This window comes from Eubalaena glacialis, chromosome X, assembly GCF_028564815.1.
Source record: "Eubalaena glacialis isolate mEubGla1 chromosome X, mEubGla1.1.hap2.+ XY, whole genome shotgun sequence".
NCBI classification, from domain to species: domain Eukaryota; kingdom Metazoa; phylum Chordata; class Mammalia; order Artiodactyla; family Balaenidae; genus Eubalaena; species Eubalaena glacialis.
In genome coordinates this window covers 133,283,299-133,307,750 of record NC_083736.1, presented here as the reverse complement: position 1 = coordinate 133,307,750, position 24,452 = coordinate 133,283,299, and the positions used below count along the sequence as shown (strand labels likewise).

The 24,452-nt window shown below is 45.2% G+C and overlaps 1 protein-coding gene across 1 annotated transcript in view; it reads right to left on the bottom strand.

Annotated features, from left to right (window-relative positions):
- Positions 1-6,648: 6,648 nt before the first annotated feature.
- Positions 6,649-24,452, bottom strand: part of AFF2 (ALF transcription elongation factor 2) — a 335,919-nt gene continuing 318,115 nt past the window's right edge. The window contains exons 17-21 of the mRNA XM_061178238.1: positions 21,315-21,386; positions 20,107-20,200; positions 17,256-17,308; positions 10,970-11,160; positions 6,649-6,812 (exon numbers count right to left, since the gene is read on the bottom strand). Coding sequence (XP_061034221.1) covers positions 6,691-6,812; positions 10,970-11,160; positions 17,256-17,308; positions 20,107-20,200; positions 21,315-21,386 — 532 coding nt within the window. The 3' untranslated portion in view covers positions 6,649-6,690. The remainder of the gene's footprint in view (positions 6,813-10,969; positions 11,161-17,255; positions 17,309-20,106; positions 20,201-21,314; positions 21,387-24,452) is intronic.

Here is a 24,452-nt window from a genome sequence, read left to right as displayed (position 1 = left end):
ACAGCCATCTGTGGAATTGAATAAATGTGAGGGATTTCATCTCAAACGTTTCGCTTTCTAAAATACCCAGGGAGTAGAGTCATCCAGGAAGAAATCTACTTGACAAATTGTCTTGAGACAGAATCAATCTCATTTGTAGTATCTGTGGGTGAATATGATTGATTCATGAGGATGGTTTTGAAACAGAAAATCACCGGATGATGATGAACACATTTGTAGCTCTCTGTATCCATGCAAACCTGTCCATTGCCTTGGGGGACACCAAGTCCCCATGTGAGTGTGATGGCAATTAAACCAGACCCAGATGGGACCATACCCAGTCAGGATGAATGTTGCAGGAAAACCACAAGGGGCTGGAAGACCACCCCCCCGCCCCTGGCACCAACTATGTTACTGTGCTGGTCATAGAAAGAACCTCGGAGGCAAAAGAGAGAGAGGCTGGAAGGAAAGAGTAAAGGACACGGGTGTCCTTCAGGGCTAACACTTGACTGTGGACACAGGCTCGGACAGAATGTGGAAATGTTTAAAGAAAAATAGGATTTTAGGGAAAGTTCTTCAACCTTTCCAGATACAAACCTCGTATTAACTGTAGAAGATGCATGGGACCAGGAGAACGGGTCCTTTGAGACTTTCTGTTCTACTCTCAGGATGATTTATGATGAGGAGGTCTAATAAAGAAACATTGTGTGTGTGTGTGTGTGTGTGTGTTTAACGGAAACCTCATTCTCTTAGAAAAATATACTGAACTTTATGCCTACTTGTTGACCTTGTGACCTTGGTGACCTTGGCTTTCTTTATATTGGGTAGAAAAGGGAATTGTTTTGCTTTGCATGATAATTTCTGAATATTAATCATGGAGTTGATCCAGGAGACATTCTGGTTTGAATTCAGAACAAGGACAGTAAGTGGGTACTTTCAACTAAAAACACATGTTAAATAACTTCCATCCCTAATAGCGAAAGTGAAAACCTTCTGAACAATGGGGAGATGGGAGAATTACTGTTTCCATATTATGAGAAAACAACACACTGCATTTTGGATTGTGCCATTCTCCATAGAGGCCCTAATGTTTCCTAACTAGACGAAGGCTGTCATTAGTAGGAAAATAGTAAATCAGTTATCCAAGTTACATTTACAAGTTTGAAGTACTACTTGGATGTTTTAATAATAAAAAACAATACTCACCTATCCTTATTTTTAACCAACCACGAGGGTTTTTTAAACACTTATCTCACTTCCATTTTACCTTGGAGATATGGAGATGACCCACTCACCCCCGCTGATGCATCTGTGCTTTGGGCTCAAGAGGGCTTCATCCCTTCCAGCTTAAAACCCACACCTCCAGGGCCTCATCATAAACTATCTACATTTCCCAGAGGATTGACTCATATTTGAAAATGATGTACTAGTTTGTCATTAAAGTGTGTGTGTGTGTGTCCACAGAACATAAATGTGAAATCCAAGCCCTCTTTGACTGGCTGCAATCAGTACTGTGTACTCCCAACTTTGCGTACATCTCTTCCCAACTCTGTGTTCAGTGACATCCTAGTAGCTGGAAATTAGCCATGGTGGGAGCAGTTACACCTTGGAGATTGGCAAATGCTACAAATCAAGCGCTTTCTGTTCTCAGAGAGCTTGTTAAACGTTTTAGCAATAGACCAGTGGTAGCATGCAGGGCAGATCAAAGGAGAAGCTAGCTCTGTATCTGGGCAACATGGCACCAACTCAGTCTCTTTGGGGGTTTCCCCAAGGCTGCTTCCTGCCCAGGGGCTCCTCTTCCACTGATGTCACAAGTACCGCAGAACCGCAGAAGGGCACGTGCTTCTGGGGTGCATTTGGCTAGCCTTCCGCGCCCTGCTGTGCTCTAGGCTCTGAGATGTTTCCCCTATTTGGTAGCTACGAGAGCGATGCAGGCCAGAACCAAACAGGTAAAGTGCCTGCAATTCCGATTAAGGTCCTGATCTGGCAGCTGGCTTCGTGCTGCAGAGGCTGGAGAATAATGAATAATGATCCCCTCGGTAGGAACAGGCTAGCCGCAGCTGCAAGCATCCATGGGGGCATTCTTTCTTCAGGAGGGTTCCCAGCTGGTCTGCATGTGGCAGCCCACCAGCAAGTGCTGGCGGGCCCTGGGGGTGCTCCCCGCAGCATCCTGCCAGGGGCCTGGTAGCAGGCTTCCTGGGTCTCCCCCTTCCCTCCGCAGAGTCTGGTATGAATCAAAGAGCCAACAAAATTGAGGTCACTGGCAAAAGAGTTTGAAATTTTGAATGATTTTTATTAAACACCATTAGTCTACACTGCACAGTTAATGAAACAGCAAAGCTCCAATCTCTTAGAAGAACGATGATTGATCATGGATCGGAACAGCAGTTCCGTGTCCCCTAAACCCATTGTGAGCCTGATGAAGGAGTTATTACCATCTCAGGTCAGAAGCAGAAAGGGGCGAGAACTGCAGCCTGGCCTGGAAGGGCTTCCCTACCCGCTACCCCCGTCCCCACCCGCCTCGGCCCTCCCCACAATGCAATTTGCTTTGAGTTGATGGATTACAGAGGGAAACGTGATGCTCTTGGGAAAGGGGGCTTCTAGACTTGTGAGGAGGAGAACGGAAAGGGAATTCATACTTTTTCTTTCCCCGAAAATATCAGATGGTAGGATTAATGTCTGAGACCAGCCTATCCGATTAGCCTCCTGCCAGGGTCAATGCTCATCATCAATACACAGATGCCAGTTCTGTCGCTGGAGTTTGCAAACACTGAAGAGCAAATGAATCAGAGTTCCATTATGAGAATAAGGCTGTGCAAGTGGGAATGAAAACAACAACAACGACAACGACAACGACAACGACAACCAAGAAGAATTTAGTCCGCCAGTCGCATAATAGAGCAAGCGACAACGGGCGCCATATTTGTTCCCCACAGAACTGAATTTGGGGGCACGGAATCGACCCATCCATTCAATGTTGTGTAGCTCTAGTGTCTCGCCACACATTTTCTCCATGGGGAGAGTGATGCCTCTCTAAGCAAGCAGTTCATTGCCTTACTGAGTAGTCCTACCCAGTGATCCAGTTTGCTGTCTCCCACCTGCCACTCACGCAGGTGAAATTTTATCATGTCTGTTGAGAAGTACGTGAGGGCTCCTCCCTCACAGCTAAATCAATTCTGCCTTCAGAAATGCTTTCCAACTTCATTTTCCAACTTCAACCTCCGGGATGCGAATTTGAATAAAACACAATCCAAATTAGATAGCTTTGGGAAAGATACCGAGAGGACAAGTATCATCCCACTGAAGACCCAATCCAATGCATCTAGCAAGGTGATGTCCAAAGGAAAACCCACCATTTGGAAACTCAACAAAACACATTTTAGCCAATGGTTTTGAATCAAGCAACTTGGTTATTGATTGGAGATTTGAATCGTTTGATGTCATTACGTGGAAAAAAGGCATCCCAATCTCAAGTCTTTGAAAAGTTAGCAGCAGCTAATCTGCTTTTCCAAGTCTGTCATCCAAATAGAAAACTACTAGTATTTTCCCAATGACATTATTAAGTCATTAACAGTCTACAGGCTGGCTAACAACATGCTCACGGCTAAATTCTACCCCGAGGACCACACTAGTATACTCTTTTCAAATTAATCCTACCTACCAAACTCAGACAGTAATATGACAAAACCACTAAAAAAACCCAAGGTTAATTAAAATACAAAGCCAAGCCAACATCATAACACAAACTTGTCAAACTCTCTGTGGTTGGAGCTTGGGTGACAAGCGAAGGCATAGTGGTGGCCCTACGGGGGTCCCGTTTGCAGGGCTGAGATCCTTCTGTGTACTTGCTCGCTCAGGTGGAGCTGCCCGTTTCTCTGCCCATGTGCTTATTGTGAGATGCGTCTCACCAAGCCTCCATCCAAGTCTCCAGGCAGGATCTCTCACCACCATCCACGTGTCTTGTATCCCTCCCACAAACTGGTACACCGAAGAGATTTACTTGACAAAATCCCTCAATCCCTCAAATAGCTGCACACCTACGACACACATCACCATTTACAATGTGATGAATAGAGTGCCTAGAAAACAGCAACAATCCTTAATCAGGAAACCGAAAGACGTCTCACCTCCAGGGAGAGGAAGGCAATTCATCCTCCATGTTTAATTGGTTTCTAAGCTGCTTTACAAATGGGTCTGCTAAATAATCAGGTGGTGATCCTGAGCTCGCCTGTCAGATTTGATCACTGTGCTGCTGAGTTGGCACACACTTTACATTTAGCCACCAGAGGTGACACATCAGGCAGCAAGCAGGATGCTCTGCTGCTTCCGTGCTGTGTGTCATGTAGATATGACGACTCACTGAAACTAGAGCTACGAGTCTTTCATTCATGAGGCAATATGCTAGTTTCCCCGGGAAACTGCCCCTAGCATTCTAATGTCTACTTTCCGGAGGTTGAATTTCAAGAAGAATCTACTCCTAAATCCATGATGGTCTAGGATCGTGGTCTAGGTTGAACTTGCAAGGCAAGCCAGTGGGCTTCATCATACAGTCATAGTCAGGCACTCTACCTGATAAGCCGTGGAAAACAAACAGAGACCTTGAGTCACTGCAGAGCCATCAGCTTCATTTGTATAGGTGACACCCACCTTGGGTGTTCGGAGTCGTTCATAGGATGATTTTCCTCATTTAAGAGGCTCAGAAAAGATTCTCTCGGGTTTCATTGGTCTGTGTGTGTGTCTGCGTGTGTGAGGGTTGATGCTGAGACTGCCAACGTCCAGCTCAACCGCACTGGGAGCATGAAAAGTGCTGGTTCAGCTGCTGGGACGTTCCCAGCTGTCAACTTTTCACAACGTGGCCTCAGCCATTGGAGGACAACTTCCACAGCCCTTATGATACAACAAAGGGCCTTCAACTCAAAGATGACCAGAGCGGAGCTCAAGCCTGGCTCTTTTGCAACTGGGGATACAGCTAACCTTGACAATGAGAGTGTGGAGTGATCCCTTGCCGTTCTTATCACAGACTTGCGTGACTTGCTTTCAAAATCATACAAGTTTGCATCTTTCATGTGTGTGTATATCTATTATTTATCTGGTCATAACTCAGTGAAGAGAATCCAATAACTCAGCAGATGAAGGGCTATGTGGAATTAGATACCGGCAGGTAATTACAAGGAACTAACGTATGGATAGTTTTTACTACGTGTGGGGAATTCTTCTAGTGAGCTGGAACACCAAAGATGATATTTACATTGTGATGTTTAGGGACATAAAATGAACGCAGAGGATCATAAAGGGGTGGGAATAGTCGCAACTGATGCAGAAATATCTCCAGATCAAGGGAACTGTTCCCAATGTTCAGGGCTCTTTCAAAACCACCCTAGGGTGAAGCATTACCCCGAGACTCATTTTTTTGTTAAAAGATTAGCTACTACTTAGAGAGTTTGAAGTTTTCTTCGGGATTTTCATGGAAATGATTCAAGCTAATATAGACTTGAATAAAATCAGTGATTGTATTTCCGTCAAAAGCTAATGAGCCCCCCCCCCCCAAAAAAAAGAAAGAAAAGAAAAAGGAAAAGAAAGGTAGAAGAAAACAGAAAGAAGTGAAAAAGAAACCCTGTAAAATAGAAAATGGGGATAATAATTGGGGAAGTCCAGATTTTAAAGCCACTAGGAAGCAAACTGTATATGATTACTTCTAGGTAGTGATAACTTGACTTTTGTTTCCAGAGATTTGAGCAAAACACAATAAAAAAAAGTCCTGCCAGCTGTGGACCCCGCCGACCAACTGCAAAAGAGGCAGAGGTGTGCATTCCCTGGATGGTTTCCAGACCCCTCCCATCTCTCATCTCTAAAACTGGAGTGTAGCGTTTTGGCTACTAGGGCGTGCACTCACTGAACTGCCCTCCAAAGGAGAGCTTTACACAAAGAGAATGCCGGGTGAGGATTTACGCTTCAAATCATGGAGTTCAAAAATATTTATGCCAGCTGATGCCTTAAAGTTGTCGACATCAATGTTGCCACTCCTTCTCATCCTTGAAGTTTTTCAAATAGGGAATCAGGAAAGGGATACTAACTAAAAAGTCCTCTGGCTGCATTTCAGAGTGGCATTGCCGTGCTCATTAATTTTGTTAATTTTGACTTTCTGATGTTGCTACAACATCTAACCAGTGGGTTTCGACAATGAAAATTCTCATCTGAAAACTGAGTCTGTGGGAACCACAAAAGCTTAACAAAGGATTCTGAAATATGTTCTTGTCTGGACAGAAGAGCGCAGTTTGGGGAATGGCTATTGCTGAAAATTTGAATCTTTGCAGGTCCTCTGTGTCTGCGTTCATATATAGACACACACACACACATATATATATATATACATATATATATGTCTATATATGACATTCCGTTTCACTTCTCAGGAACCTGTTCTCACAATTGCTTTCCATTCTTTGTTGTGGGTAGTGTGGACTTAAAACAATACTGTAGGGACTGTGTCATTCCACCAAGCACAAAAGGATGGTGGGATCTGTGAAATGCATATAAAATACTGAAAAATGACTAAGTGATAAAAGATACACTGCTCAAGGTGTAGTGTCCACTTACAATGACTTCTGTTTTTCACAGATATCAAAAGAAGCATAAAAACAAACATAATCAAAGAGAATTTTCCCCTAATGAGTGGAGTTCCACTAGTGCTGGAGATGGGGGCACACCCCACTACAACAAATGGGCGTCGATGCGCAGCCAGCACAGTCCCTGGCGAACGTAGCGGACGAGATTGGTCATGCTGCTGTGCTGGGTCAGGGGCCCCATCAACGTGTCCAGATCGCCAAAGAATTCTGAAAATCAGAGCAGACCTCGGTCAGGCCTTTGAACGATAGCAGGACCACAACCACGCGGGCGTTGGACAAGTTATCCGTTGTTCATTCATTCATTCATTCGACACAAATGTCCAGAGGACCTACTAGGTGACCCAAACTCCATATGGATATCAAGCTCTATTATTTTAATCTTTTGTTAGCGCCCCACACTCCACAGCATAAATCAAGTCCGTGTTACTGTGGTTAAGAAAACACAAATTCATTCAAATCTGTTAATTCATAGTAAGTTTTTTCAAATCACCATATATTTTCTCAGACGACAGATTCTGGAAGTACATTACAATCCTGTGGAGGTTTGTGAGACACACACACACACACACACACATATCATAATATGCATATATTACCTATAAAATATATTTGTCTATATATTTATATATTGAAAATATACACATAAAATTACGTATCTAAAATAAAATGTATCTAAATATATTTTATATAAAATATGGAATTTGTATTTTTATATATTATAAATTTATAGTTAGAAAGGGGTCTTTATACACAAAACGGTAGGGAGCCATGGCCTATATGATACCAAGCTGTTTTTCATTCTATATGTTATGGAATTGAAAATATTCTCTTCCCCTTTTGTCTAAATGAACTGAGTATCGATGTTTCTTGGCTTGACGTAGATACAGCTGGTGAGCCTAGACAGCCATTAGCGCCATCGGCCTCTAAGGCCAGATAAATGTCTAGGAGGCATCTGATTTGGTAAGTCTTATTCCTTTAGGGAAGGAAAATGACCTGTAAGGATCTGTCGCATAGCACTTCCCCCTGCCCCCCGGCACACGGATGGTAAGACTGCCTGGCCGATTCCCCTCCAGCTGACTCGGGGAAGGAACGGCACTGAGGCCCTACTACTAAGCAGTGGGACCCGAGTGTTAGACTGTCTGCTTTGGGGCGGGGTGGGAGGTATGTGGGAAAATCTCTATGATGTCTAGAAACCAGCTAGGCTTCCCCTTTGCACGTCCGTCTGGCACTGCGTTGACCTCGGTGAGGAGGTAGCTCTTGGGCGTCCTCTTCCCTCAGCCACGAGGAAATCACTCCTGTGCTGGCTGGGGGTGAGGAATCTCGCTGGGGGGAGGGAGGAGGCGCTGGAGACTACCTTCAAGGGGTTGGGATGCTCTCCTGCCTTCTTGGAAAGCAATTTCCATGCATGGCTTATGTGTGCTTGATTGCCCAGCAGATGGTATTTCACTAAACAATGCATTGATTCTTCACGTTATGTATAACATATGGGCTCCTTCTCCACGTATCAGCTTCATTTGATTATGTGATACTTTTTAACCTGTACTATGCAATAAAAGTAATTTCTGCTGATAAAGGAGTAAATTACTTTCGGCATTGAAAATACTTTCTTCCATAACACAATATTAAGGGAGATGTTAAAGGACCCAGTTGTTGTCGAGTGAATGTGAGCGGGATGTCCCCTGGATATTCTGCCCTGGATATTCTGTACAAAGTCTGCAGGTGGCATTCTTAACTGGGTACCCAGGTCACCATTTTAATAAGTGCTTCAAGTCAGCAGCTGGGAAGGCAAGGAACCAGGCTTCTAGAACAAAGGCCAGAGGGCAGAATCAGCCCTCTTGGCCCATTTGAGCACCAGAATCTTCTGCAATGAGCCATCTGCAGCTGTACAGGTGGGCAGACATGGGGCAGGGGTGGAGACCTTCCACTGGGACAGCCAACCTCCGCCATCTCCATTGCATGATTGGGTGGAAAAAGGTGCAAGTACATGGTGGTCTCCAGTGGGAGGCAGAGTACCAATCAAAAGGGAAGCGCCTCAGTTTCCCCATGTCTATGCAGACAAGACAGATGTGGGAAGAATCCCCCACTTTAAGCAGTTCAGAAATGACAAAGTGTGTGAAACTCAGGGTTGCAAACAGAAGATTCCAAACTAGGTCCTCTCCCCGGCCCCTGGTACAGCCCTAGGACCACACCAGCGGGATGCAGCATCTTTCTGCTGGCAGAGTGACAGAGTCATTTTGATTCAATATTAGTCAGGGAATTGAACAACTCCTTGACACACTGTGCTAAGGCCAAGATGCGCACCATCTCAGTCAAACATCAGCCCAGCCGCTACATTGCTCCTGGAAAGTTCTGTGGTTAATTTAGACGCAATTACTTTACCAGATTTTGAAAATGGATGCAATTATGAAGGAAATCCATAAATATTGAACAGTTCTGCAGTTACCAATACAAAATAAGACAGAGAAGAGTGGAGGCCGACAAGCTAGGCAAGACTTAAGATGCTTATGCCTTCGTGAGCAACTCTAGAACCCTTGGATTGGCCTGGTTGTCTGGGTTAGTTGTCTTTGGATTTCCAGAAGCCTAGGGAAGTGGACAAGTTAAGAACTGCCCATTACTCAGATAACTGAGGACAGGAGCTCACTGAAGGTTTCCAAGGACCCGTTGTTAATCTTGCCCTCTAGATGGGCAGTGCATCCTATAGGATAAAAGTTCACACTCTGAAACCAGACATGTCTCAATTCAATTTCTGCTTCCAATATGATAAGCTGTGATATCATGGGTGAATATCTGCATCTCATTGAGCCTCAGTTTCTACAGCTAGGAAATGGGGCTAAATGACACAACAAATGATAAAACAAATAGTACAGCGCCTGGCGTATAGAAATTACTGCATGAACACACAGAACCAACACATGCAAATAGCCCTAGGAGTCAGTGAAAGTTTAGAGCTGGGTCAAGGGGTCGGAGTCCCAAATTATGGAATATGCTTTGATAGCCACAGAATCTTTCAATTATATAGATATATCGTCATATGGAGTAAGGAAAGAGAAAGAAATATTTGTAGGATTTCTACCTTGCACCTGATATTTTATGCTAGGTCATTTACACATCTTATTTTATTCCACCCATGTCTACCATGCTTCGGGGTAGTTTCATCATCATCCTATCATATCCATTATAGAGATGGAAGCTAGGGAGTAGCTCACAGATTTCAGTAACTTGCCTGAGGTCACCCAGCCAGTGCCTGACAGGATTCAAGCTTAAATGATTAGGCTTCAAAACCTGCACCCTTCCTAGTTCTGTGGGACAGTTTCCCCGCCCACTTAGCAATGCCGCAATAGAGATGCAGCCAGGAGGAGGGGCCGGTAACCCACGGGAACGTCCCTCTGCATCTAGGTAGCCTGCAGCCCCAGCCTGATTCCAAGAAAGTCCTGTCACTGTCTGGGACCCAAGCCCACTCCATGCAACTTGTACCATATCATGTCCCAGCAGGAGCCACCGGCCGATGCGAGATGCTAATTCTTGCCTGTGCCTAGCCAGATGTTTCTGCTGCTCTAAACCACAGGTCACCTCTTTGCAGTCTGACTCGGAAAGACCCACATCTGTCCTCACTTAGACTAGAGTGGGTCTGTCGCTGACTACTGGGCCAGAATCACCGAAGTCAACTGAACGGCCAGGGCAAAAGTATGGTTTCTTTGGACTTCCCATCTTCATTAGGATAGGAGGCTTTGGGGTGAACCCGTGTGACAGCTAGGGGCACAGATGGCAGCGTGAGTGGCTGAGGACCACTGACTCACCCTGAAGCAGGGTCCTCCTCACATCTGTTCTGTAGCCAACCTCATGTGTTCCCATGAACAGGGCCCTGATCCTTCAGCCCAGGTGTCAGTGGGTGAAAAACACTAGCTGAGCCTTGGCCCTGGCTTCTGACTGCAAGCCACATTGTCATGTACTCACTGGAGCTAACGATTATAATGAAGGTAAAAGGCCTTGGTTCAACCTCACCTCTCCAAAAAAAAAAAAAAAAGCCAAGTGTCTTAATCCCAATTAATTTGCAAATCATTCTTTTCTCCTTTGCTCTATTTCTCTGTATTGATCCTTACCATTGAGTGAAAATGTGAAACAGACATTTGCCAACACATCATAGCTCAAATTACTTTAAACTTTAAAAGAGCACTCAATCCTAGGCCTTTTTCACTCTCTCAGCAAAAACTGGTCGCCACGTCAGCCCTGAGCTAACCCCCTCTTCCCTCATGTAGCCCTGGAAATCAGACAGAAAGAGAAGGCCACTATGGAAAACTCAAGCCATTGAAAGCAAGTTGACTCCGCAATGGCCCGTGAGCAATGGGTCGAGCAGACCAGCATACCTTTGTTCTCTCTTGTCAGTTTGTCGGCCATGTCCCAGTGTTCGTAGCCCCGTAACACGTTGCTAGTGATGTTGACGTGGCTGGCGGCCATGTGGTGAATGCGCTGGGGGATGGTGACCGGGCCGTTGTTACAGTTCCCCATTGCGTTGATGGGAGACACGTTGTTGAGAGACACTGGGGACGGAGTGTTTCTGGGGGATGGGAAGAGACAGGCTTTGTTAGGCTGCTCGGGAAGAGTGACAGCGGCGTTCTAGGCCTCCCTCATCACACTGGGACCTCATGAGGACGTGATTTGCCACAGTGAGTTTTAGCATGGTGAACATATATGAAGCTTGCTCTTGCATCCCACCGACTCCTCTCAGAGGACATCCTATGGCTTTTGCCAGCACAGTAGCTTTCTCCAGAGGCCCCAGCGTAGAGAAAACTTATTATCACCCTGTTCCTGCCTCATCAGACCAACCCACACAGGGCCACAGTGCCAGGCTGTAGAATGAGCCATCCTTCTCCTTTTCTAACATTAAACACTGAAGTCTGACTGCCTTTGGCAAACATTGATGACTCCATGCACATCGCTACTTTGTTTTAAAATACCACAGAGAGAGCTGGGTGAATCTTTCTCTGGCATTAATTCTACCCACAAATGTAGCTCTTACTTTGAATACATCTAACAAGTCTTCTGATGTTCCAGAGAAAGCATCAGCTCAGAGCTATGATGATTTCTCTACCTGCTGCCAGAATGGATATTGGCACTTAGAAAAGACTTGATGTGCAATACTGGTCTCTTATCAAAGTGTTTTGTGGAAACCATGGTGACAGTTTGCTCCAAATACAGTCGCCACAATAAGCAAAGTGCAATCCTGAAAAGCCCCCCAGGGAGCAGTACTAAGGAAGCTGGAAAAAGTAAGATTATGAATATCTCTTTAGGATTCTTTAAGACGTGCTACAGGATGGCTGTTAATTGCTGACACTTCACCTGCACACTGGGTTATAAAGAGAAGTTTTGGGAGTTCCTACTTTGGGCAGGACCAATGTTCGGAGGTAGATTTTTGTTTACTTCTTTAATATCGGCAAGAAGAAGTCGCCGGCTGGCTGCACATCGCATGGAGGGTCAGGGCCAGTCCCAAAGGCTGGGTGGCTGCCTGTGCCCACGAGCAAGACCTATACACACCCCCAGCCTCCCTGCCCTCGTTCAGCCAGCCTTCGAACGACTGCCCAGGCAAATGCACCGCTTTATTATGATTGAACATTTGGGCGAGTAAGAGAAATGGGGGAGAGCTGTGTCTGGGACTCCTCCTTCCTCCCAACACACTCTGCCCATCATCAGGAGCCTTCTCTCACTCCCCCTCCCCTTTACCAACCACCTGTTGGCAACTACCTTTCCAGGGTGGCTGTATTCCTCAGAGCCAATCCCTGCTCCTAGAACAGATGCGCACCCTGACAGGCTGCATACACAGAGGATTTGGGGGAACGGCAGTCACCACGTACGAAAATGCCAAAGCGGGGCTGACTCGGTCTGGGAGCAACTCAACTGATGCACTCGCATGAGACTCCCGCAGGCTGTGCCTACAGCCACGGGAGGGCATTGGTCCATTTCCGCAAACAGAGTATATCTTCTGGTACGTTCTGGTATGAGGGGGAAGGTGGATCCTCTGCGCAAGTGCTCTGCACTTGTGTGATGTAAGAGGGTGTGAAGGTTTTCCTGCTCTGTTTATAATTTCTGAGATGTCTGATACTTCTTGATGGAAAGATTTACTTTCAAGGCGGGGTGTGGTCAGGGGAATGGTTAAACTCAGGGACCCGGGCACAGAAGTGTTAGCGAAAAAGCAGTGAATGCTGGATTTTTTTGTCATGGCAGGTTGCAAATGCTATTTTCTAGTCTTTTCCCCCCCAGTGGTGGTCATTAACCCGTAAATGTCAATTTACGGCCAGAAAGGAAAAACGTCCTCATTTTTCATCTCTAGAGAAGATTGCAAAGGTGTCAGTGTCACAAATGTTGAGAGGGGGACCGTGTGGTGCTGGGAAAGTTCTGGAATCCCAAGGACCGGGACTCTAGCCTGGCCCTGTCTTACGTACAATTACCATGTGCTCCCGAGCCCCCTCCCCTCGCTGGACCTTCCCTGGACCGCAAGAAAAGGCTGGATTCAGTGATTTCCAATCATGTCCAGAAGTCATAAGGGGAAACAAATCACCCCTGTTTATCTCCTACATCCTGAAAAGGCCTTTGCAGTTTATAACGTTGAAGAGCTCTTGAGGGGCTTTCTTTCCCTTCCACTCGGCGCTTTCTTTTAAATAATCAGCGGTGGAGGCGAAGAGAGCGAGGGCATGCGTTCGGTTTTGGTCACGACTGACCTGACACGAGGCTCTGTGAGCTGACCTTGCGCGGAGCACGGCTGCATACCCTGCACGCAGCATCAGATGCGTGAAATCCACAAATCAAAACCTGCCTAAGACACTGTGCCTCTGGCTAAAAGAGGGCTGTTGCCGCGCTCATCTTGGTGTGCCTCCAACTCCAACTTGGCTCTCCCCACAGCTCGGGCTTCGTCGTTCAGCTCTCCCTCTGTGGATCTGCTTCAGATCTGGTACTTTTCTTCACACGTCCATGGCACGTGGCCATGAGCGTGTACACACCAGCACAGGCTTCCGACCACCCACAGCATGAGCACCCTGGGCCTCCACCATGCTCCCTTGCCTCCCGACCACGCTCACCCCCTGCTGTTCCTGGTAATCACTAGTCATGTCCCCATTGGAGGTGGTGGCGGTCCCTGCGCGTGGAATGCACTTCCCCCAGGGATCTGCATGGCTCGCTCTCCCATCATCCTTCCCTAATGTCCCTATTCAGGATCTTCCTCCCCCGTGCCAAGCAGCCCCTTCTATCCCCCCTCCTCGTTTCGACTTCCTCCATGACATTTATCATCTAGCGTATGCACTCTTTTTGTACTGTCTTTCTCTTCCAAAAGAATGTGACCTTGAGGAGGGCAGGGATCCTTGTCTATTTCATCCAGCGTCATTCCCAGCATCTAGAACAGTGCCTGGTGCACATACTATGTACTTAATACCAGTTAGATAAATGAATGGATTACCTTCCAGCCATCCCTCTGTTATTATGTAGTATCCACTACATATGAGGTGCTCTGGGGAGGGAAGAAGAAACAACGTACAGCAGCACATGGAGAGGGTATACGTTTGTAAAGTGCCTGGCAGAGTGTCTCATACACAGTAGGCATGCAATAAATATCTGGTGAATAAAAGAATGAACAGCCCCTTATTGAAACGAGCAAATAGTCTAATGGGGAGGAAAATCCATTAAATTCTGGCAATCTAGGCTAAGTGCTAAAAGTGAAGTGTAGACCAAGAGCTGTGGGAGTTCTAGGGGCGAGATCACTTATGTTTTCCAACTCAAAAAGGTAACAATGACAACAAAACATGGCAGTGGCAGTAGCCACTATTTCTTAAAGTTGCTATGCACCAAGCACAGTGCTCTGGGCTTCACCGATATTATCTCTAAACCTCGTGACAACTCTGTGGGTGAGTTTCTGCCACCACTGTTTCACAGATGGCAAAAGGGCTCAGAGAAGTTCAGCTCCTTTTTGAGGGTCACATAGCAAATCGGTCGAAGGGCCAGGATTTGAAAGCAGGTCTGTTTTCCTCCAAAGTCCACTCTCCTTCCAGTCCATCAAGTTACCTCAAAGTCCTACCCTCCCTCTACTAAAGGATTCACCTGACTTGGGCGTCCATCTTGACCCTCACCCTTGAGTCTGCATTGGCTTGTTTCTACCACTCCCCCCAAGCTCATGCCATGTTCACACAGGGACAGCCCTCCCTAATCTTGGGGAGAAGTTTTGCTTGATGGGAATGTCCCCTGCAGTGACCACCAAACTCCTCACAATCTTTTTATTGGCCAATGTCCCAAACATGTGGAGATATCTCTTCTCTTCCAACCCTTTCAATATGGTACCCACGGCCACCTGTCTATTGAAAGAGTTCTTCTAAAGGCCTCAGATGGCCTCGTTCTTTCCTCCTTCCATAGCCTTCCCAGCCTTCTTTCTTTTTATTCTCTCTGGATGACATCTGAGACTGCTGCCCCGCCCTTTTAGACTCTCCATGACATGGTTTCCATGACTCTCTGTGGAGGTCAAAAAAGCTGGCGCACCACCTCTTTCTGTATGGCCTGTGAGCTATAAATGGTGTGAAAAGATGGACACTTGCAATCAATTGGATGAGCGAGAATGCCACCTTTGAACGCCAGGGACGCAAAATGTTATTTTTTTCAAAATTCCATTCCTCTCCTGAACAGACTTGTATTATAAAACTTGTACTTAACTGCTATTATATTCTGAATTTCATCAGTAAGATTTTTGTGGAAACTTGTTTTCTCTTATATTCTCTTTACATGACACCCTCGGTTTTGCCTCTGGGCCGGCAAAGCCCCAAATATGTACTACCTGGCCCTTTGCAGAAAAGGTTTGCCGACCCCTGCTCTATATCAAGCGGATTTTTCTTCTCCTTCTTCCAACTGCTTCTTCACGGTCAGGGTCAGAGAAGCTTGCTTCTGGAAGGCATCGTGAGAGGTCTGGTGCGGGGCCAGCTGTCATCATTCGCTGGGGGAAGCAGGCTATAGTGTTGCTGGCAGACAAAGAAGCCCTCCCTGACCACCCACGGAGGCCCACGCTCTCTTTTTCTTGGGTGTCTGCAGAACTTTGTTCATACCTGTCACCTCCCTCCACTGGACTGCGGGCTTCTCGAGCGCAGGGAGCCCTTGGAATTCCGCTGCGTCCCAGGTCTCTTGTAGGGAAATGTACCCAAAGTATTTGCTGAATGAATGGGCTGTAACCCCTGGGCGACCGTTTTGAGTTGCCTCATTCAAAAGCTCTCTGGACTACCAAAGGGAATGTGCTTTCTTCAGACAGAAGCTGCTTTAAAAATCATTTCGGGAGGCTTTTAATGTGACTTCACAAGCTTAGAATGTGTTTGAGTTCTTTCGCTGCAGAATTAAAAAAAATTTTTTTTTCCAATGATCCTTTAATGGCTGCTTACCTGAATTTGCCCTTGCTTTACTCCGTGCTCAGAGAAAATAGCTTTCTCTGGGCCTTTCAGTAGTTATTTTTATTCTCTGAGCTTCCAGAGAGAAGCGTTCTTTCACTTTTGTCCGTCAGTATGAGTGAGACCTAATTCAACAGTTTGAACGGTATTTCCTTTCAATACAGTAATTGAGTTAACACGGAGTTTTTAATGGATCCGTTCCCTCACTCGGAATGTTTTTATGATCTTAGAGTTCACAATCCCACTGCTTCGGGAGTGTGCTTTAAACTATAAGTGGCAAAGGAGACTATTTCACTGCTCAAGAAAGTGTTTTGATCAGAGACATAAGAATTTTGAAATGATGAAAAATGGGGAAAACCCCCAGCTCTCTGTGAAGGTGTACATCCACTGGTGGGAAGCGGGCTTGGGGTGGTGAGGGAGGTATTGGAATCACAGGAGAAACGGATACTCAAGCAGTTAAGTGTGGGCATGTAGCCAGTTCAGGGCTGAGACAGAACTAGGATTCCAAATCGCCCTCTGAAAAGGAACCTGTCTTCAGATGAGCCTCCGATGTCACTGGGTCCGGCCCTTTCATTGTAGAGAGAGGAAGGGGCTCTCTTAGTTTACCCTGGGAGCTAAGGGCAGCTTCTGGCCCACATCAGCTGGTTTCCCAGCTCCTGCCCTACTGCTGGAGGGCTGAGCTGCCCCGAGCAGATAGGGCTCTAAGGACGGCCGCAGAGTGGGTGCGTTCACTGAGCCTCAGACCAGCAGTAGAGTAGCTGCTTTTACTTTTAGGTCAGGGTATTTTAGTATTAATATAAAAATCATCATGAAGGCTCAGATAATTGGCTGACGAAGTGCCTTCACATTTTCAGCACTATTATGCCTTTGGTTTTATTAAAGCACTTACCATATATCAATGAATATTTCATTGGTCTTTCATTACTGAGTGAATCATTGAAAAATCACTGCAGTGGAGGTAACTTTACCCTGCCTCCCCGAAATGGCATGGTGCTTGCCATCTCATTAACTGATATTTTTATGGCCGTCATTTGGCTTAAAGATCAAATAGTGAAAGAAATTTGGAATCACATCATGTTAAACTTTTCTGTCCTGCTATTAGCTGAAACCTGACTAGAATTCTGCATGCACCAAAATGACTGTAGATTCAGAACTGACCTTTCCACCTGGGGTTGTCAATACCAAATATCTGGGGTCTATTCAATCGCTGATTTTCATGAAAAAGTAATTTTCAGAAGATACTTACTTTCCATTGCCTACCCATGGAGATGGTATCTGAGCGACTTTTGAAGCATTTTGCTAAAAGAGAGAAAGAGAGAGGGAAATGAGGACATCTATCTTGTGTTTTATTAATTCAGAAACAGATGGAAGTGTGATTTAGAGTACATTAATATTGATTGCAGCATTTCGGGATGCCTCCTGTTTCCTTACCAGAGCTGGAATGTATGTGCACGTCAGCACACCACGATGCGCACTCGATGAAAATAGCTGGTTGGGATAATTAGTGGGCTCCAATCAGGACCATGAAAGTCACTTGATGAAAGATCTTATATACTAAAAGGCCCAGTGAAATCAGACTCAGTTCTCCAAGAAGTGGTTTAATTATCCTCATCTGAAATTTATTCTGCAAAACAAGCTCTTCAGAGTACAGACAAGCTTTTCACCTTTAGCTCCAGTTACAAACTTTTTCCCTGGGATGCAAGGTAGGATGTCATTTCTGAAATCCCAGGAACTCGCCAGGACCAAGCAGCATTTGTGTGTGTGTGTGTATGAATCACCTTGATTTGCTATCATCACATGCATATCCTCATGGCTGATGGTTTTCCTTGTTTAGCGGTGCAACTGGCCCAGGGCTGCATTGCAGTGGAGCACTAAACAATCTTTTCCCTCTGATGGGCTGGTTTAAAGAATGGGCCTCCTCGAAAAGGGAACCCCCCTACACTGTTGGTGGGAATGTAAATTGGTGCAGCCACTATGGAAGACGGTATGGAGGTTCCTCAAAAAACTAAAAATAGAACTACCATATGATCCAGCCATCCAACTCCTGGGCGTATATTCGGAGAAAACCATACTTTGAAAAGATACATGCATCCCAATGTTCATCACAACACTATTTACAATATCGAAGATATGGAAGCAACCTGTGTCCATAAACAGATGAGCAGATAAAGAAGATGTGGTATATATGTACAACGGAATATTACTCAGCCATAAAAAAGAATGAAATCATGCCATTTGCAGCAACATGGATGGACCTAGAGATGATCATACTAAGTGAAGTAAGTCAGAAAGAGAAAGACAAATACCAAAGGATATCACTTATATGTGGAATCTAAAATATGACACAAATGAACTTATCTATGAAACAGAAACGGACTCACAGACATAGAGAACAGACTTGTGGTTGCCAAGGGGGAGGGGGTGTGGGGGAGGGATGGGTTGGGAGTTTGGGGTTAGCAGATGCAAACTAGTATATATAGGATGGATAAACAACAAGGTCCTAGTGTATAGCACAGGGAACTCTGTTCAATATCCTGTGATAAACCACAACGGAAAAGAATATGAAAAAGAATGTATATATGTATATAACTGAATCGCTTTGCTGTACGGCAGAAATTAACACAACATTGTAAATCAACTATACTTCGATCAAATAAATTTTAAAAAAAAGAATGGGCCTCCTCTGTTTTAGTGGCGGTACACTTGTGGCGCACAGGAAAACCTGACGCTCAGCACCGCCCCACGCGGACAGCGGTCCGCTCGTTACAATGGCCTCACCAGGTGGGAGCCTCCAGTTTTGAACCTCAAAGAAGCTCAACGCACTGCCAGAGGAGTGAGTTACTTAACGTCTGTTTGGTATCTTGCGATGCCCTGAAAGCTACACAGGACAGGCCGCAGAGGACAGATGCTGGGGCTGGGGCTCAAAGCGCGACCACAGGATCAGCATCAGCATCGCCTGGGAACTTGTTAGAAATGCCCATTCTTAGGACCTGCCCCAGACCTACAGCATCAAGACGCCTTTCCGGAGCCCAGGGTGACACTGTAGACATACGGTCGTGGGCAGCTGGTGCATTTGACCATGTTCACCTCCACAAGCACTGGCTTTATTATGGCCACACCACACGATAGCTGGGGAACCTGCTCCCTTCCCCGAGTTGGTGTCCTCACACACCTGTGCACCCTCTCTCACCGGGTTCTGACGTTTGAGGTAAGGTCAGGATTTGATTCATTTCAAACAACTGCCTTGGTGCAACTGAGCCAAGTGGTCTGATGAACTTGGCAAAAAAATACTACTACTAAATAAATAAATAAAATTGTCCTTTTCCTTTCAAGACCTGCCCAACAGGAGCCTTGAGCCCCCTCAACTCTAAAACGTGACCAGTGTTATGGGGGTAGAAGCCACAGAAGCTCCATGGACCCTCAAGCCAGCGATACCCGGCACAGTGGCCAGGCCTAGCTCCAGGCTTGCAGTTTTCATTTGGGCTCATTCCCACATTTCGGCATTGCATCTCGTGGTTGAAATACCTTGTTTTGCTTGTAGATTAAAAACTTCAGCTCCCTAGATGATGCGTTTGTTTATTTACTGTTTGTTTATTTTGGCAGCCAAAGCAATCAGTCGTCTTCAAGTGCAACCACTGTCCTCCAAGACTCCCCATGGTCACAGGGGGTGTGGCTGTCCCCGCAGAGCCCAGGGTGGCTGCAGTGACTTCTCTCACTGCCGAGAAATTTCTAGGCTGGCATCTCATGTAACACGAGACCGGCCAGAGCCATGACCACAGCTCCAGCCGCGTCCTCTGGCTTGTCCACCGTGCAGGGTGGGCAGAAGGCATCGCCCCCCTGACTGCAGCTGGGAAGCTGCCCGGGGCCATTTGTTCAGTCCAGAGAATCATCAGGGGATTGAACCACTGTACCTTCTCTCTCTGGAATCAAATCAAACCAAAGCTCTCTGCTGAGCCCCAAAGGAGAGGTGGGAGGAGCCAGGATGAGGAAGGTTAAGCCTTTGGCAGCAGCAACCTTGACATTTAATAACATGCCTGCCATGTCTCATTAGTGATTTAATCACCCGGGGCCTATAAATTATACCAAATAAGGATTACCTTAAAATATTCCATCAGTGATCTGGAGTACTTCATGGCGTGGTCCTTCTTCAGTTTGAACATCCGCAGGTAGAGAAGTGATAAGCATCGGTAGCTGTGGTGATGAGGAAAGGACCATGTTAATGCCGATGCATAATCAAACCTATAAAACTAAAAACTGATTCCTATTTTGCAGTTACTCTCCTACAGTTATTGAGGAATATAAGTGAAAAAAGAAAAAAATTTTAAAAAGAAGGAGTAAGCATAGCACAGGGAACTATACTCAACATCCTGTGATAAAGCATAATGGAAACGAACATGAAAAAGAATATATATAGATGTATAACTGAGTCACTGTGCTGCACAGCGGAAATTAACACAACATCGTAAATCAACTACACTTCAATAAAATTTTAAAAAAAGAAAAAAAGAGTTCACAAAAGATGGAAGAAGGAGGCTGAATGTCAAAGTCGGGGAGCTATTTTAAGAAGCTACACTGCTGGCTTCCCTGGTGGCGCAGTGGTTGGGAGTCTGCCTGCCAATGCAGGGGACACGGGTTTGAGCCCTGGTCTGGGAAGATCCCACATGCCGTGGGGCAACTAGGCCCATGAGCCACAATTACTGAGCCTACGCATCTGGAGCTTGTGCTCCGCAACAAGAGAGGCCGCGATAGTGAGAGGCCCGCGCACCGCGATGAAGAGTGGCCCCCGCTTGCCACAACTAGAGAAAGCCCTCACACAGAAACGAAGACCCAATGCAGCCATAAAAATAATTAAATAATAAAATAAATTAAAAAAAAAAGAAGCTACACTGCTGACTTTGAGGATGGACGAAGGGGCCATGAGCCAAGGAGTGCAGGTGGCCTCTAGAAGCTGGAAAAGGCCAGGAAGTTGATTCTCCCCTAGAGCCTCTGGAAGGAATGCAGCCTTGCTGACACTCTGATTATAGGCTCGTGAAACACATTTCAGACTTCTGACCTTCAGAACTGTAAGATAATAAATATGTGTTGTTTTTTAAAAAAAGAAGGGGTAAGCATTAAAATCCCATCTTGATAAGGGTATAAATTCGGAGAGTAAATGTTTAGTCAGCGACTGAAGAAATCCACCAGTTAGCCTTCCAGAGTTTAATGGAAGACAAGAATAATGATCTGGGGGTAAGCAGCTTAAGTTGACTTTTCAAATCCTTCTGCAACATATCAGCTGTTTCCTGGTGGCCTCCAGAAGGCTTACCATAGTACGGCCAGCTTTTTGTCCCCATCCGAAGCCAGGGGGCTTGCAAAGTTCTTCAGCCTCATTGCATACCTTTGAAGAGAAAGGACAAGCTCAAGTGGAATCCGTCTGACCCTTCAGAAAGTCCCAAAGTCATTGGTGTTCTCATCACCTAAATGCGCTAGCCCCACATTTGCTCTGGGTGGGAGGACTGAGAAGGGCATGTGGGCAAAAGTGTGCTTTCCTGAAAACATACACAAAATGACGACCACAGGAGTGTCACAATGGCACTGCTGTGACGGATGGAAGCTAGCTCTGGAGAAGCCAGCTATATCCGGAGCCCACGTTCCAGAACAGTGCTGTGGAACTACTGTGGGTCTGGCGTGTGTATAAATGCTGGCAAAATACTGTTTCTAAGAACACTCTAGTTAAACAATATTATTGGCTTTCAATGAGACATGGACACATATGTCAGTTTCAGTTGCGTTTTTGACAGATGAGGTAAATAATAACACAGCTATGTCTGACCTGAGTGTAGGGAGGCCTCCATCACACAGTTGCAAAAGCTGTGTGTTTCTAATGGCTCAGGTGTGGGACATATTCCTCTAGGAAGTGTTTTTTTTGTTTTTTGAGGGAGGTAAATTTCACAGCAGGTAGAGGTCTGAGCGCCCCTAATTTATGGTGCTTGTATATTTTGTCTTTCCATTCTCTTTAATTGTTACTGTTCCGCACCGGGGAGATCAAAGGTTGAGTAGTTCCCATTTTTTTTCTTCGAGCTGAGCAGATTCCATTCTGGGCATTTAGACTCTTGAAAATCAATTCATTGCATAAAATCATTGTCTGAGCTTTAATGCAATTTCACAGGTACTCGTGGTGGAATAAGTAACAGGGTTCAGTGTTGCAGAGGGAAGTTGAAGATGTGCAGGCAGCCCCGACTAGCTCTCGATTACGAGAGGGCGATGGCGAGCCCGCACTTTCAGCAGCCTCCCCGGAACACCGGCGCCCCCTATCGCTCTGCTCTCCCCAGTTACTGCCCCAGTTCTGTCCAGTGAACATTTTCCAACAAAAGGACCCGCGCACTTGATGTGGGTCCCTCCTGTTGTTGCCATATTGAGCAAAAAGGCTTCTTATGAGCTGGATCACTGAAATGTCAAGTCATTGTGATGCCCCACTTGTTTTCACAAGTATATGTCTATTGCAGATTCCCAAGGCTCAGAGCAACCACAATTACTTGAATGAAAAAAAAGGGGTGCTCTCTCTGCAGCCAGCATACCGTCAGGGAGAGAGTAATAAAAATCTCTTCAACATAAAATTACGCTACTAAAAACCATGTTCCTCTTACAGTTACCCTCTAATTGCAGCCACTGTTGAAGTGCCTTGATAGTGGAGTTCCAATGGCTTACATGGGCCAGAAGACTTAGTTGCTTTAGCCCATTTTATTCCCAACTGAAATTTCTCTCCAAAAAAAAAATTACACACACACATATACTAGAAAATGTAAAGGTCTACATATATAGAGGACATACAAAGTAGCGCATGTAGAACTGGTAAAATCTGGGAGAAAAAAGACCTGATGACATCTGAGTAAGGCAGGTAGCAATGTCCTTGCCTTGGCTGTGATCTTGGACTAGGGCTACGCTAGATGGTACCATGGGGGGAAACGGGGGGGGGGGGGGAGAGGTACACAGGAACTTTCTGTATCATTTCTTATAACTGCATGTGAATATCCAATTATCTCAAAATAAAGTTTCAAAATACTGACTTAAAAGTGAATGGCTACGAATTCTCCATTGACTTTCACCAGGTTCCACTGAAAATATCCTCCTATGGGGAGTAAACTATCACATCATGTAAAAAAAAAAACAACTGTGCTTAGACAAAAAGAAAAGAAAATTGTAAATAATAAAGGAAAAAGAAGTGTTTTCTAATGGAAATAAATATCACTCAGCGATTCACATGGCATTTTTACCAAAAATGAAATTTGATGTTTTGCTTTTCTATTTAGAGAGCATGTGTTTTCCTAAAAGGAAACAAGAAAAAATATATATAGAGAGAGTGAAAACACCCATAATTTCACCCCCAATTACAGATATGACCTTATTTCCCTTCCAGGTTGGTCCACGTGCAGAAACATGCTTTTCGTGGTCAGAAATGCAATGTGTCTATAATTCTGTGGCTTGCTTTTACTTTAACATCATATTATAAACATCTTCGTGCAGCTACATAGTCTCCATCAGTGTTGCATTTCAATGGCTGCAAACCATTCTGTTGAGTGTACTGCGATGTAATTAATTACCCTTCTACTGTTGATGATTTGGTTTGCTTCTAATTGGGTGCTATAATATAGGCCAAACTGAACACTGTACAGATAACTCGTTCTCCTCTTACAAGTCTTTTCTTCAGTATAGAAAATTCAAATTTCTGGAAGTTGAATTACTGGCTCAAAAGATATGAATGCTCACTTGTATAGGTTTTCCTACACAATACCAAATTGCCCTCAATTTACAACGATCAATTTCCATTCCCATCAGCAGCACGGAGGAGGCCCAGTTCACCATTATTTTGCGTATGTGCTAACACTAGGTATTAACATTTTTACACTTTCCTGTCAATTTAAAAAGTGCCTTGTTTTAATTTGCATTTGGGGATGAATAGAAGGCATGGCTTTTCTGCAGGTTTGTTCATTAAAGTTTCCCCTCCATTTTGAATCCTTATCGTTTCTGCCAGGATTTTCGTCTTGCGCGTCTTTGAAAACTGCAGGCAGCCTCTTATAGACACTGAGAAATCAATTTCCCCTTGAAAGCTACAAATGGCGGTGGTGGCTTTCACAGGGCATAAAGTCTGAGAGATACTTTATATACTTCTCAGAGCAGCGAAAAGCCAAAGATGGCTGCCTGGCCTGTCAAGGTAAGGCTGGAACTTTCCTCATAATCTCCCTACTTTGGTGGCTTTAACTAAATCTTCTGATTCTATGTAACCATAGTTTTTTCTTCTTCTTCTTCTTTATAATGGTTCCCATTCTTCTGATCTTTTCAAATGCTTTCCTGGGAAAATATGCATACTAAATCTGCCCAATGTCTTTCTGAAGGTTTAGGTACAAGAGTCCTCAGATTTGTAACAGTTTATTGCTGATGCAAGAACACAATAAAAAGCAGGCCT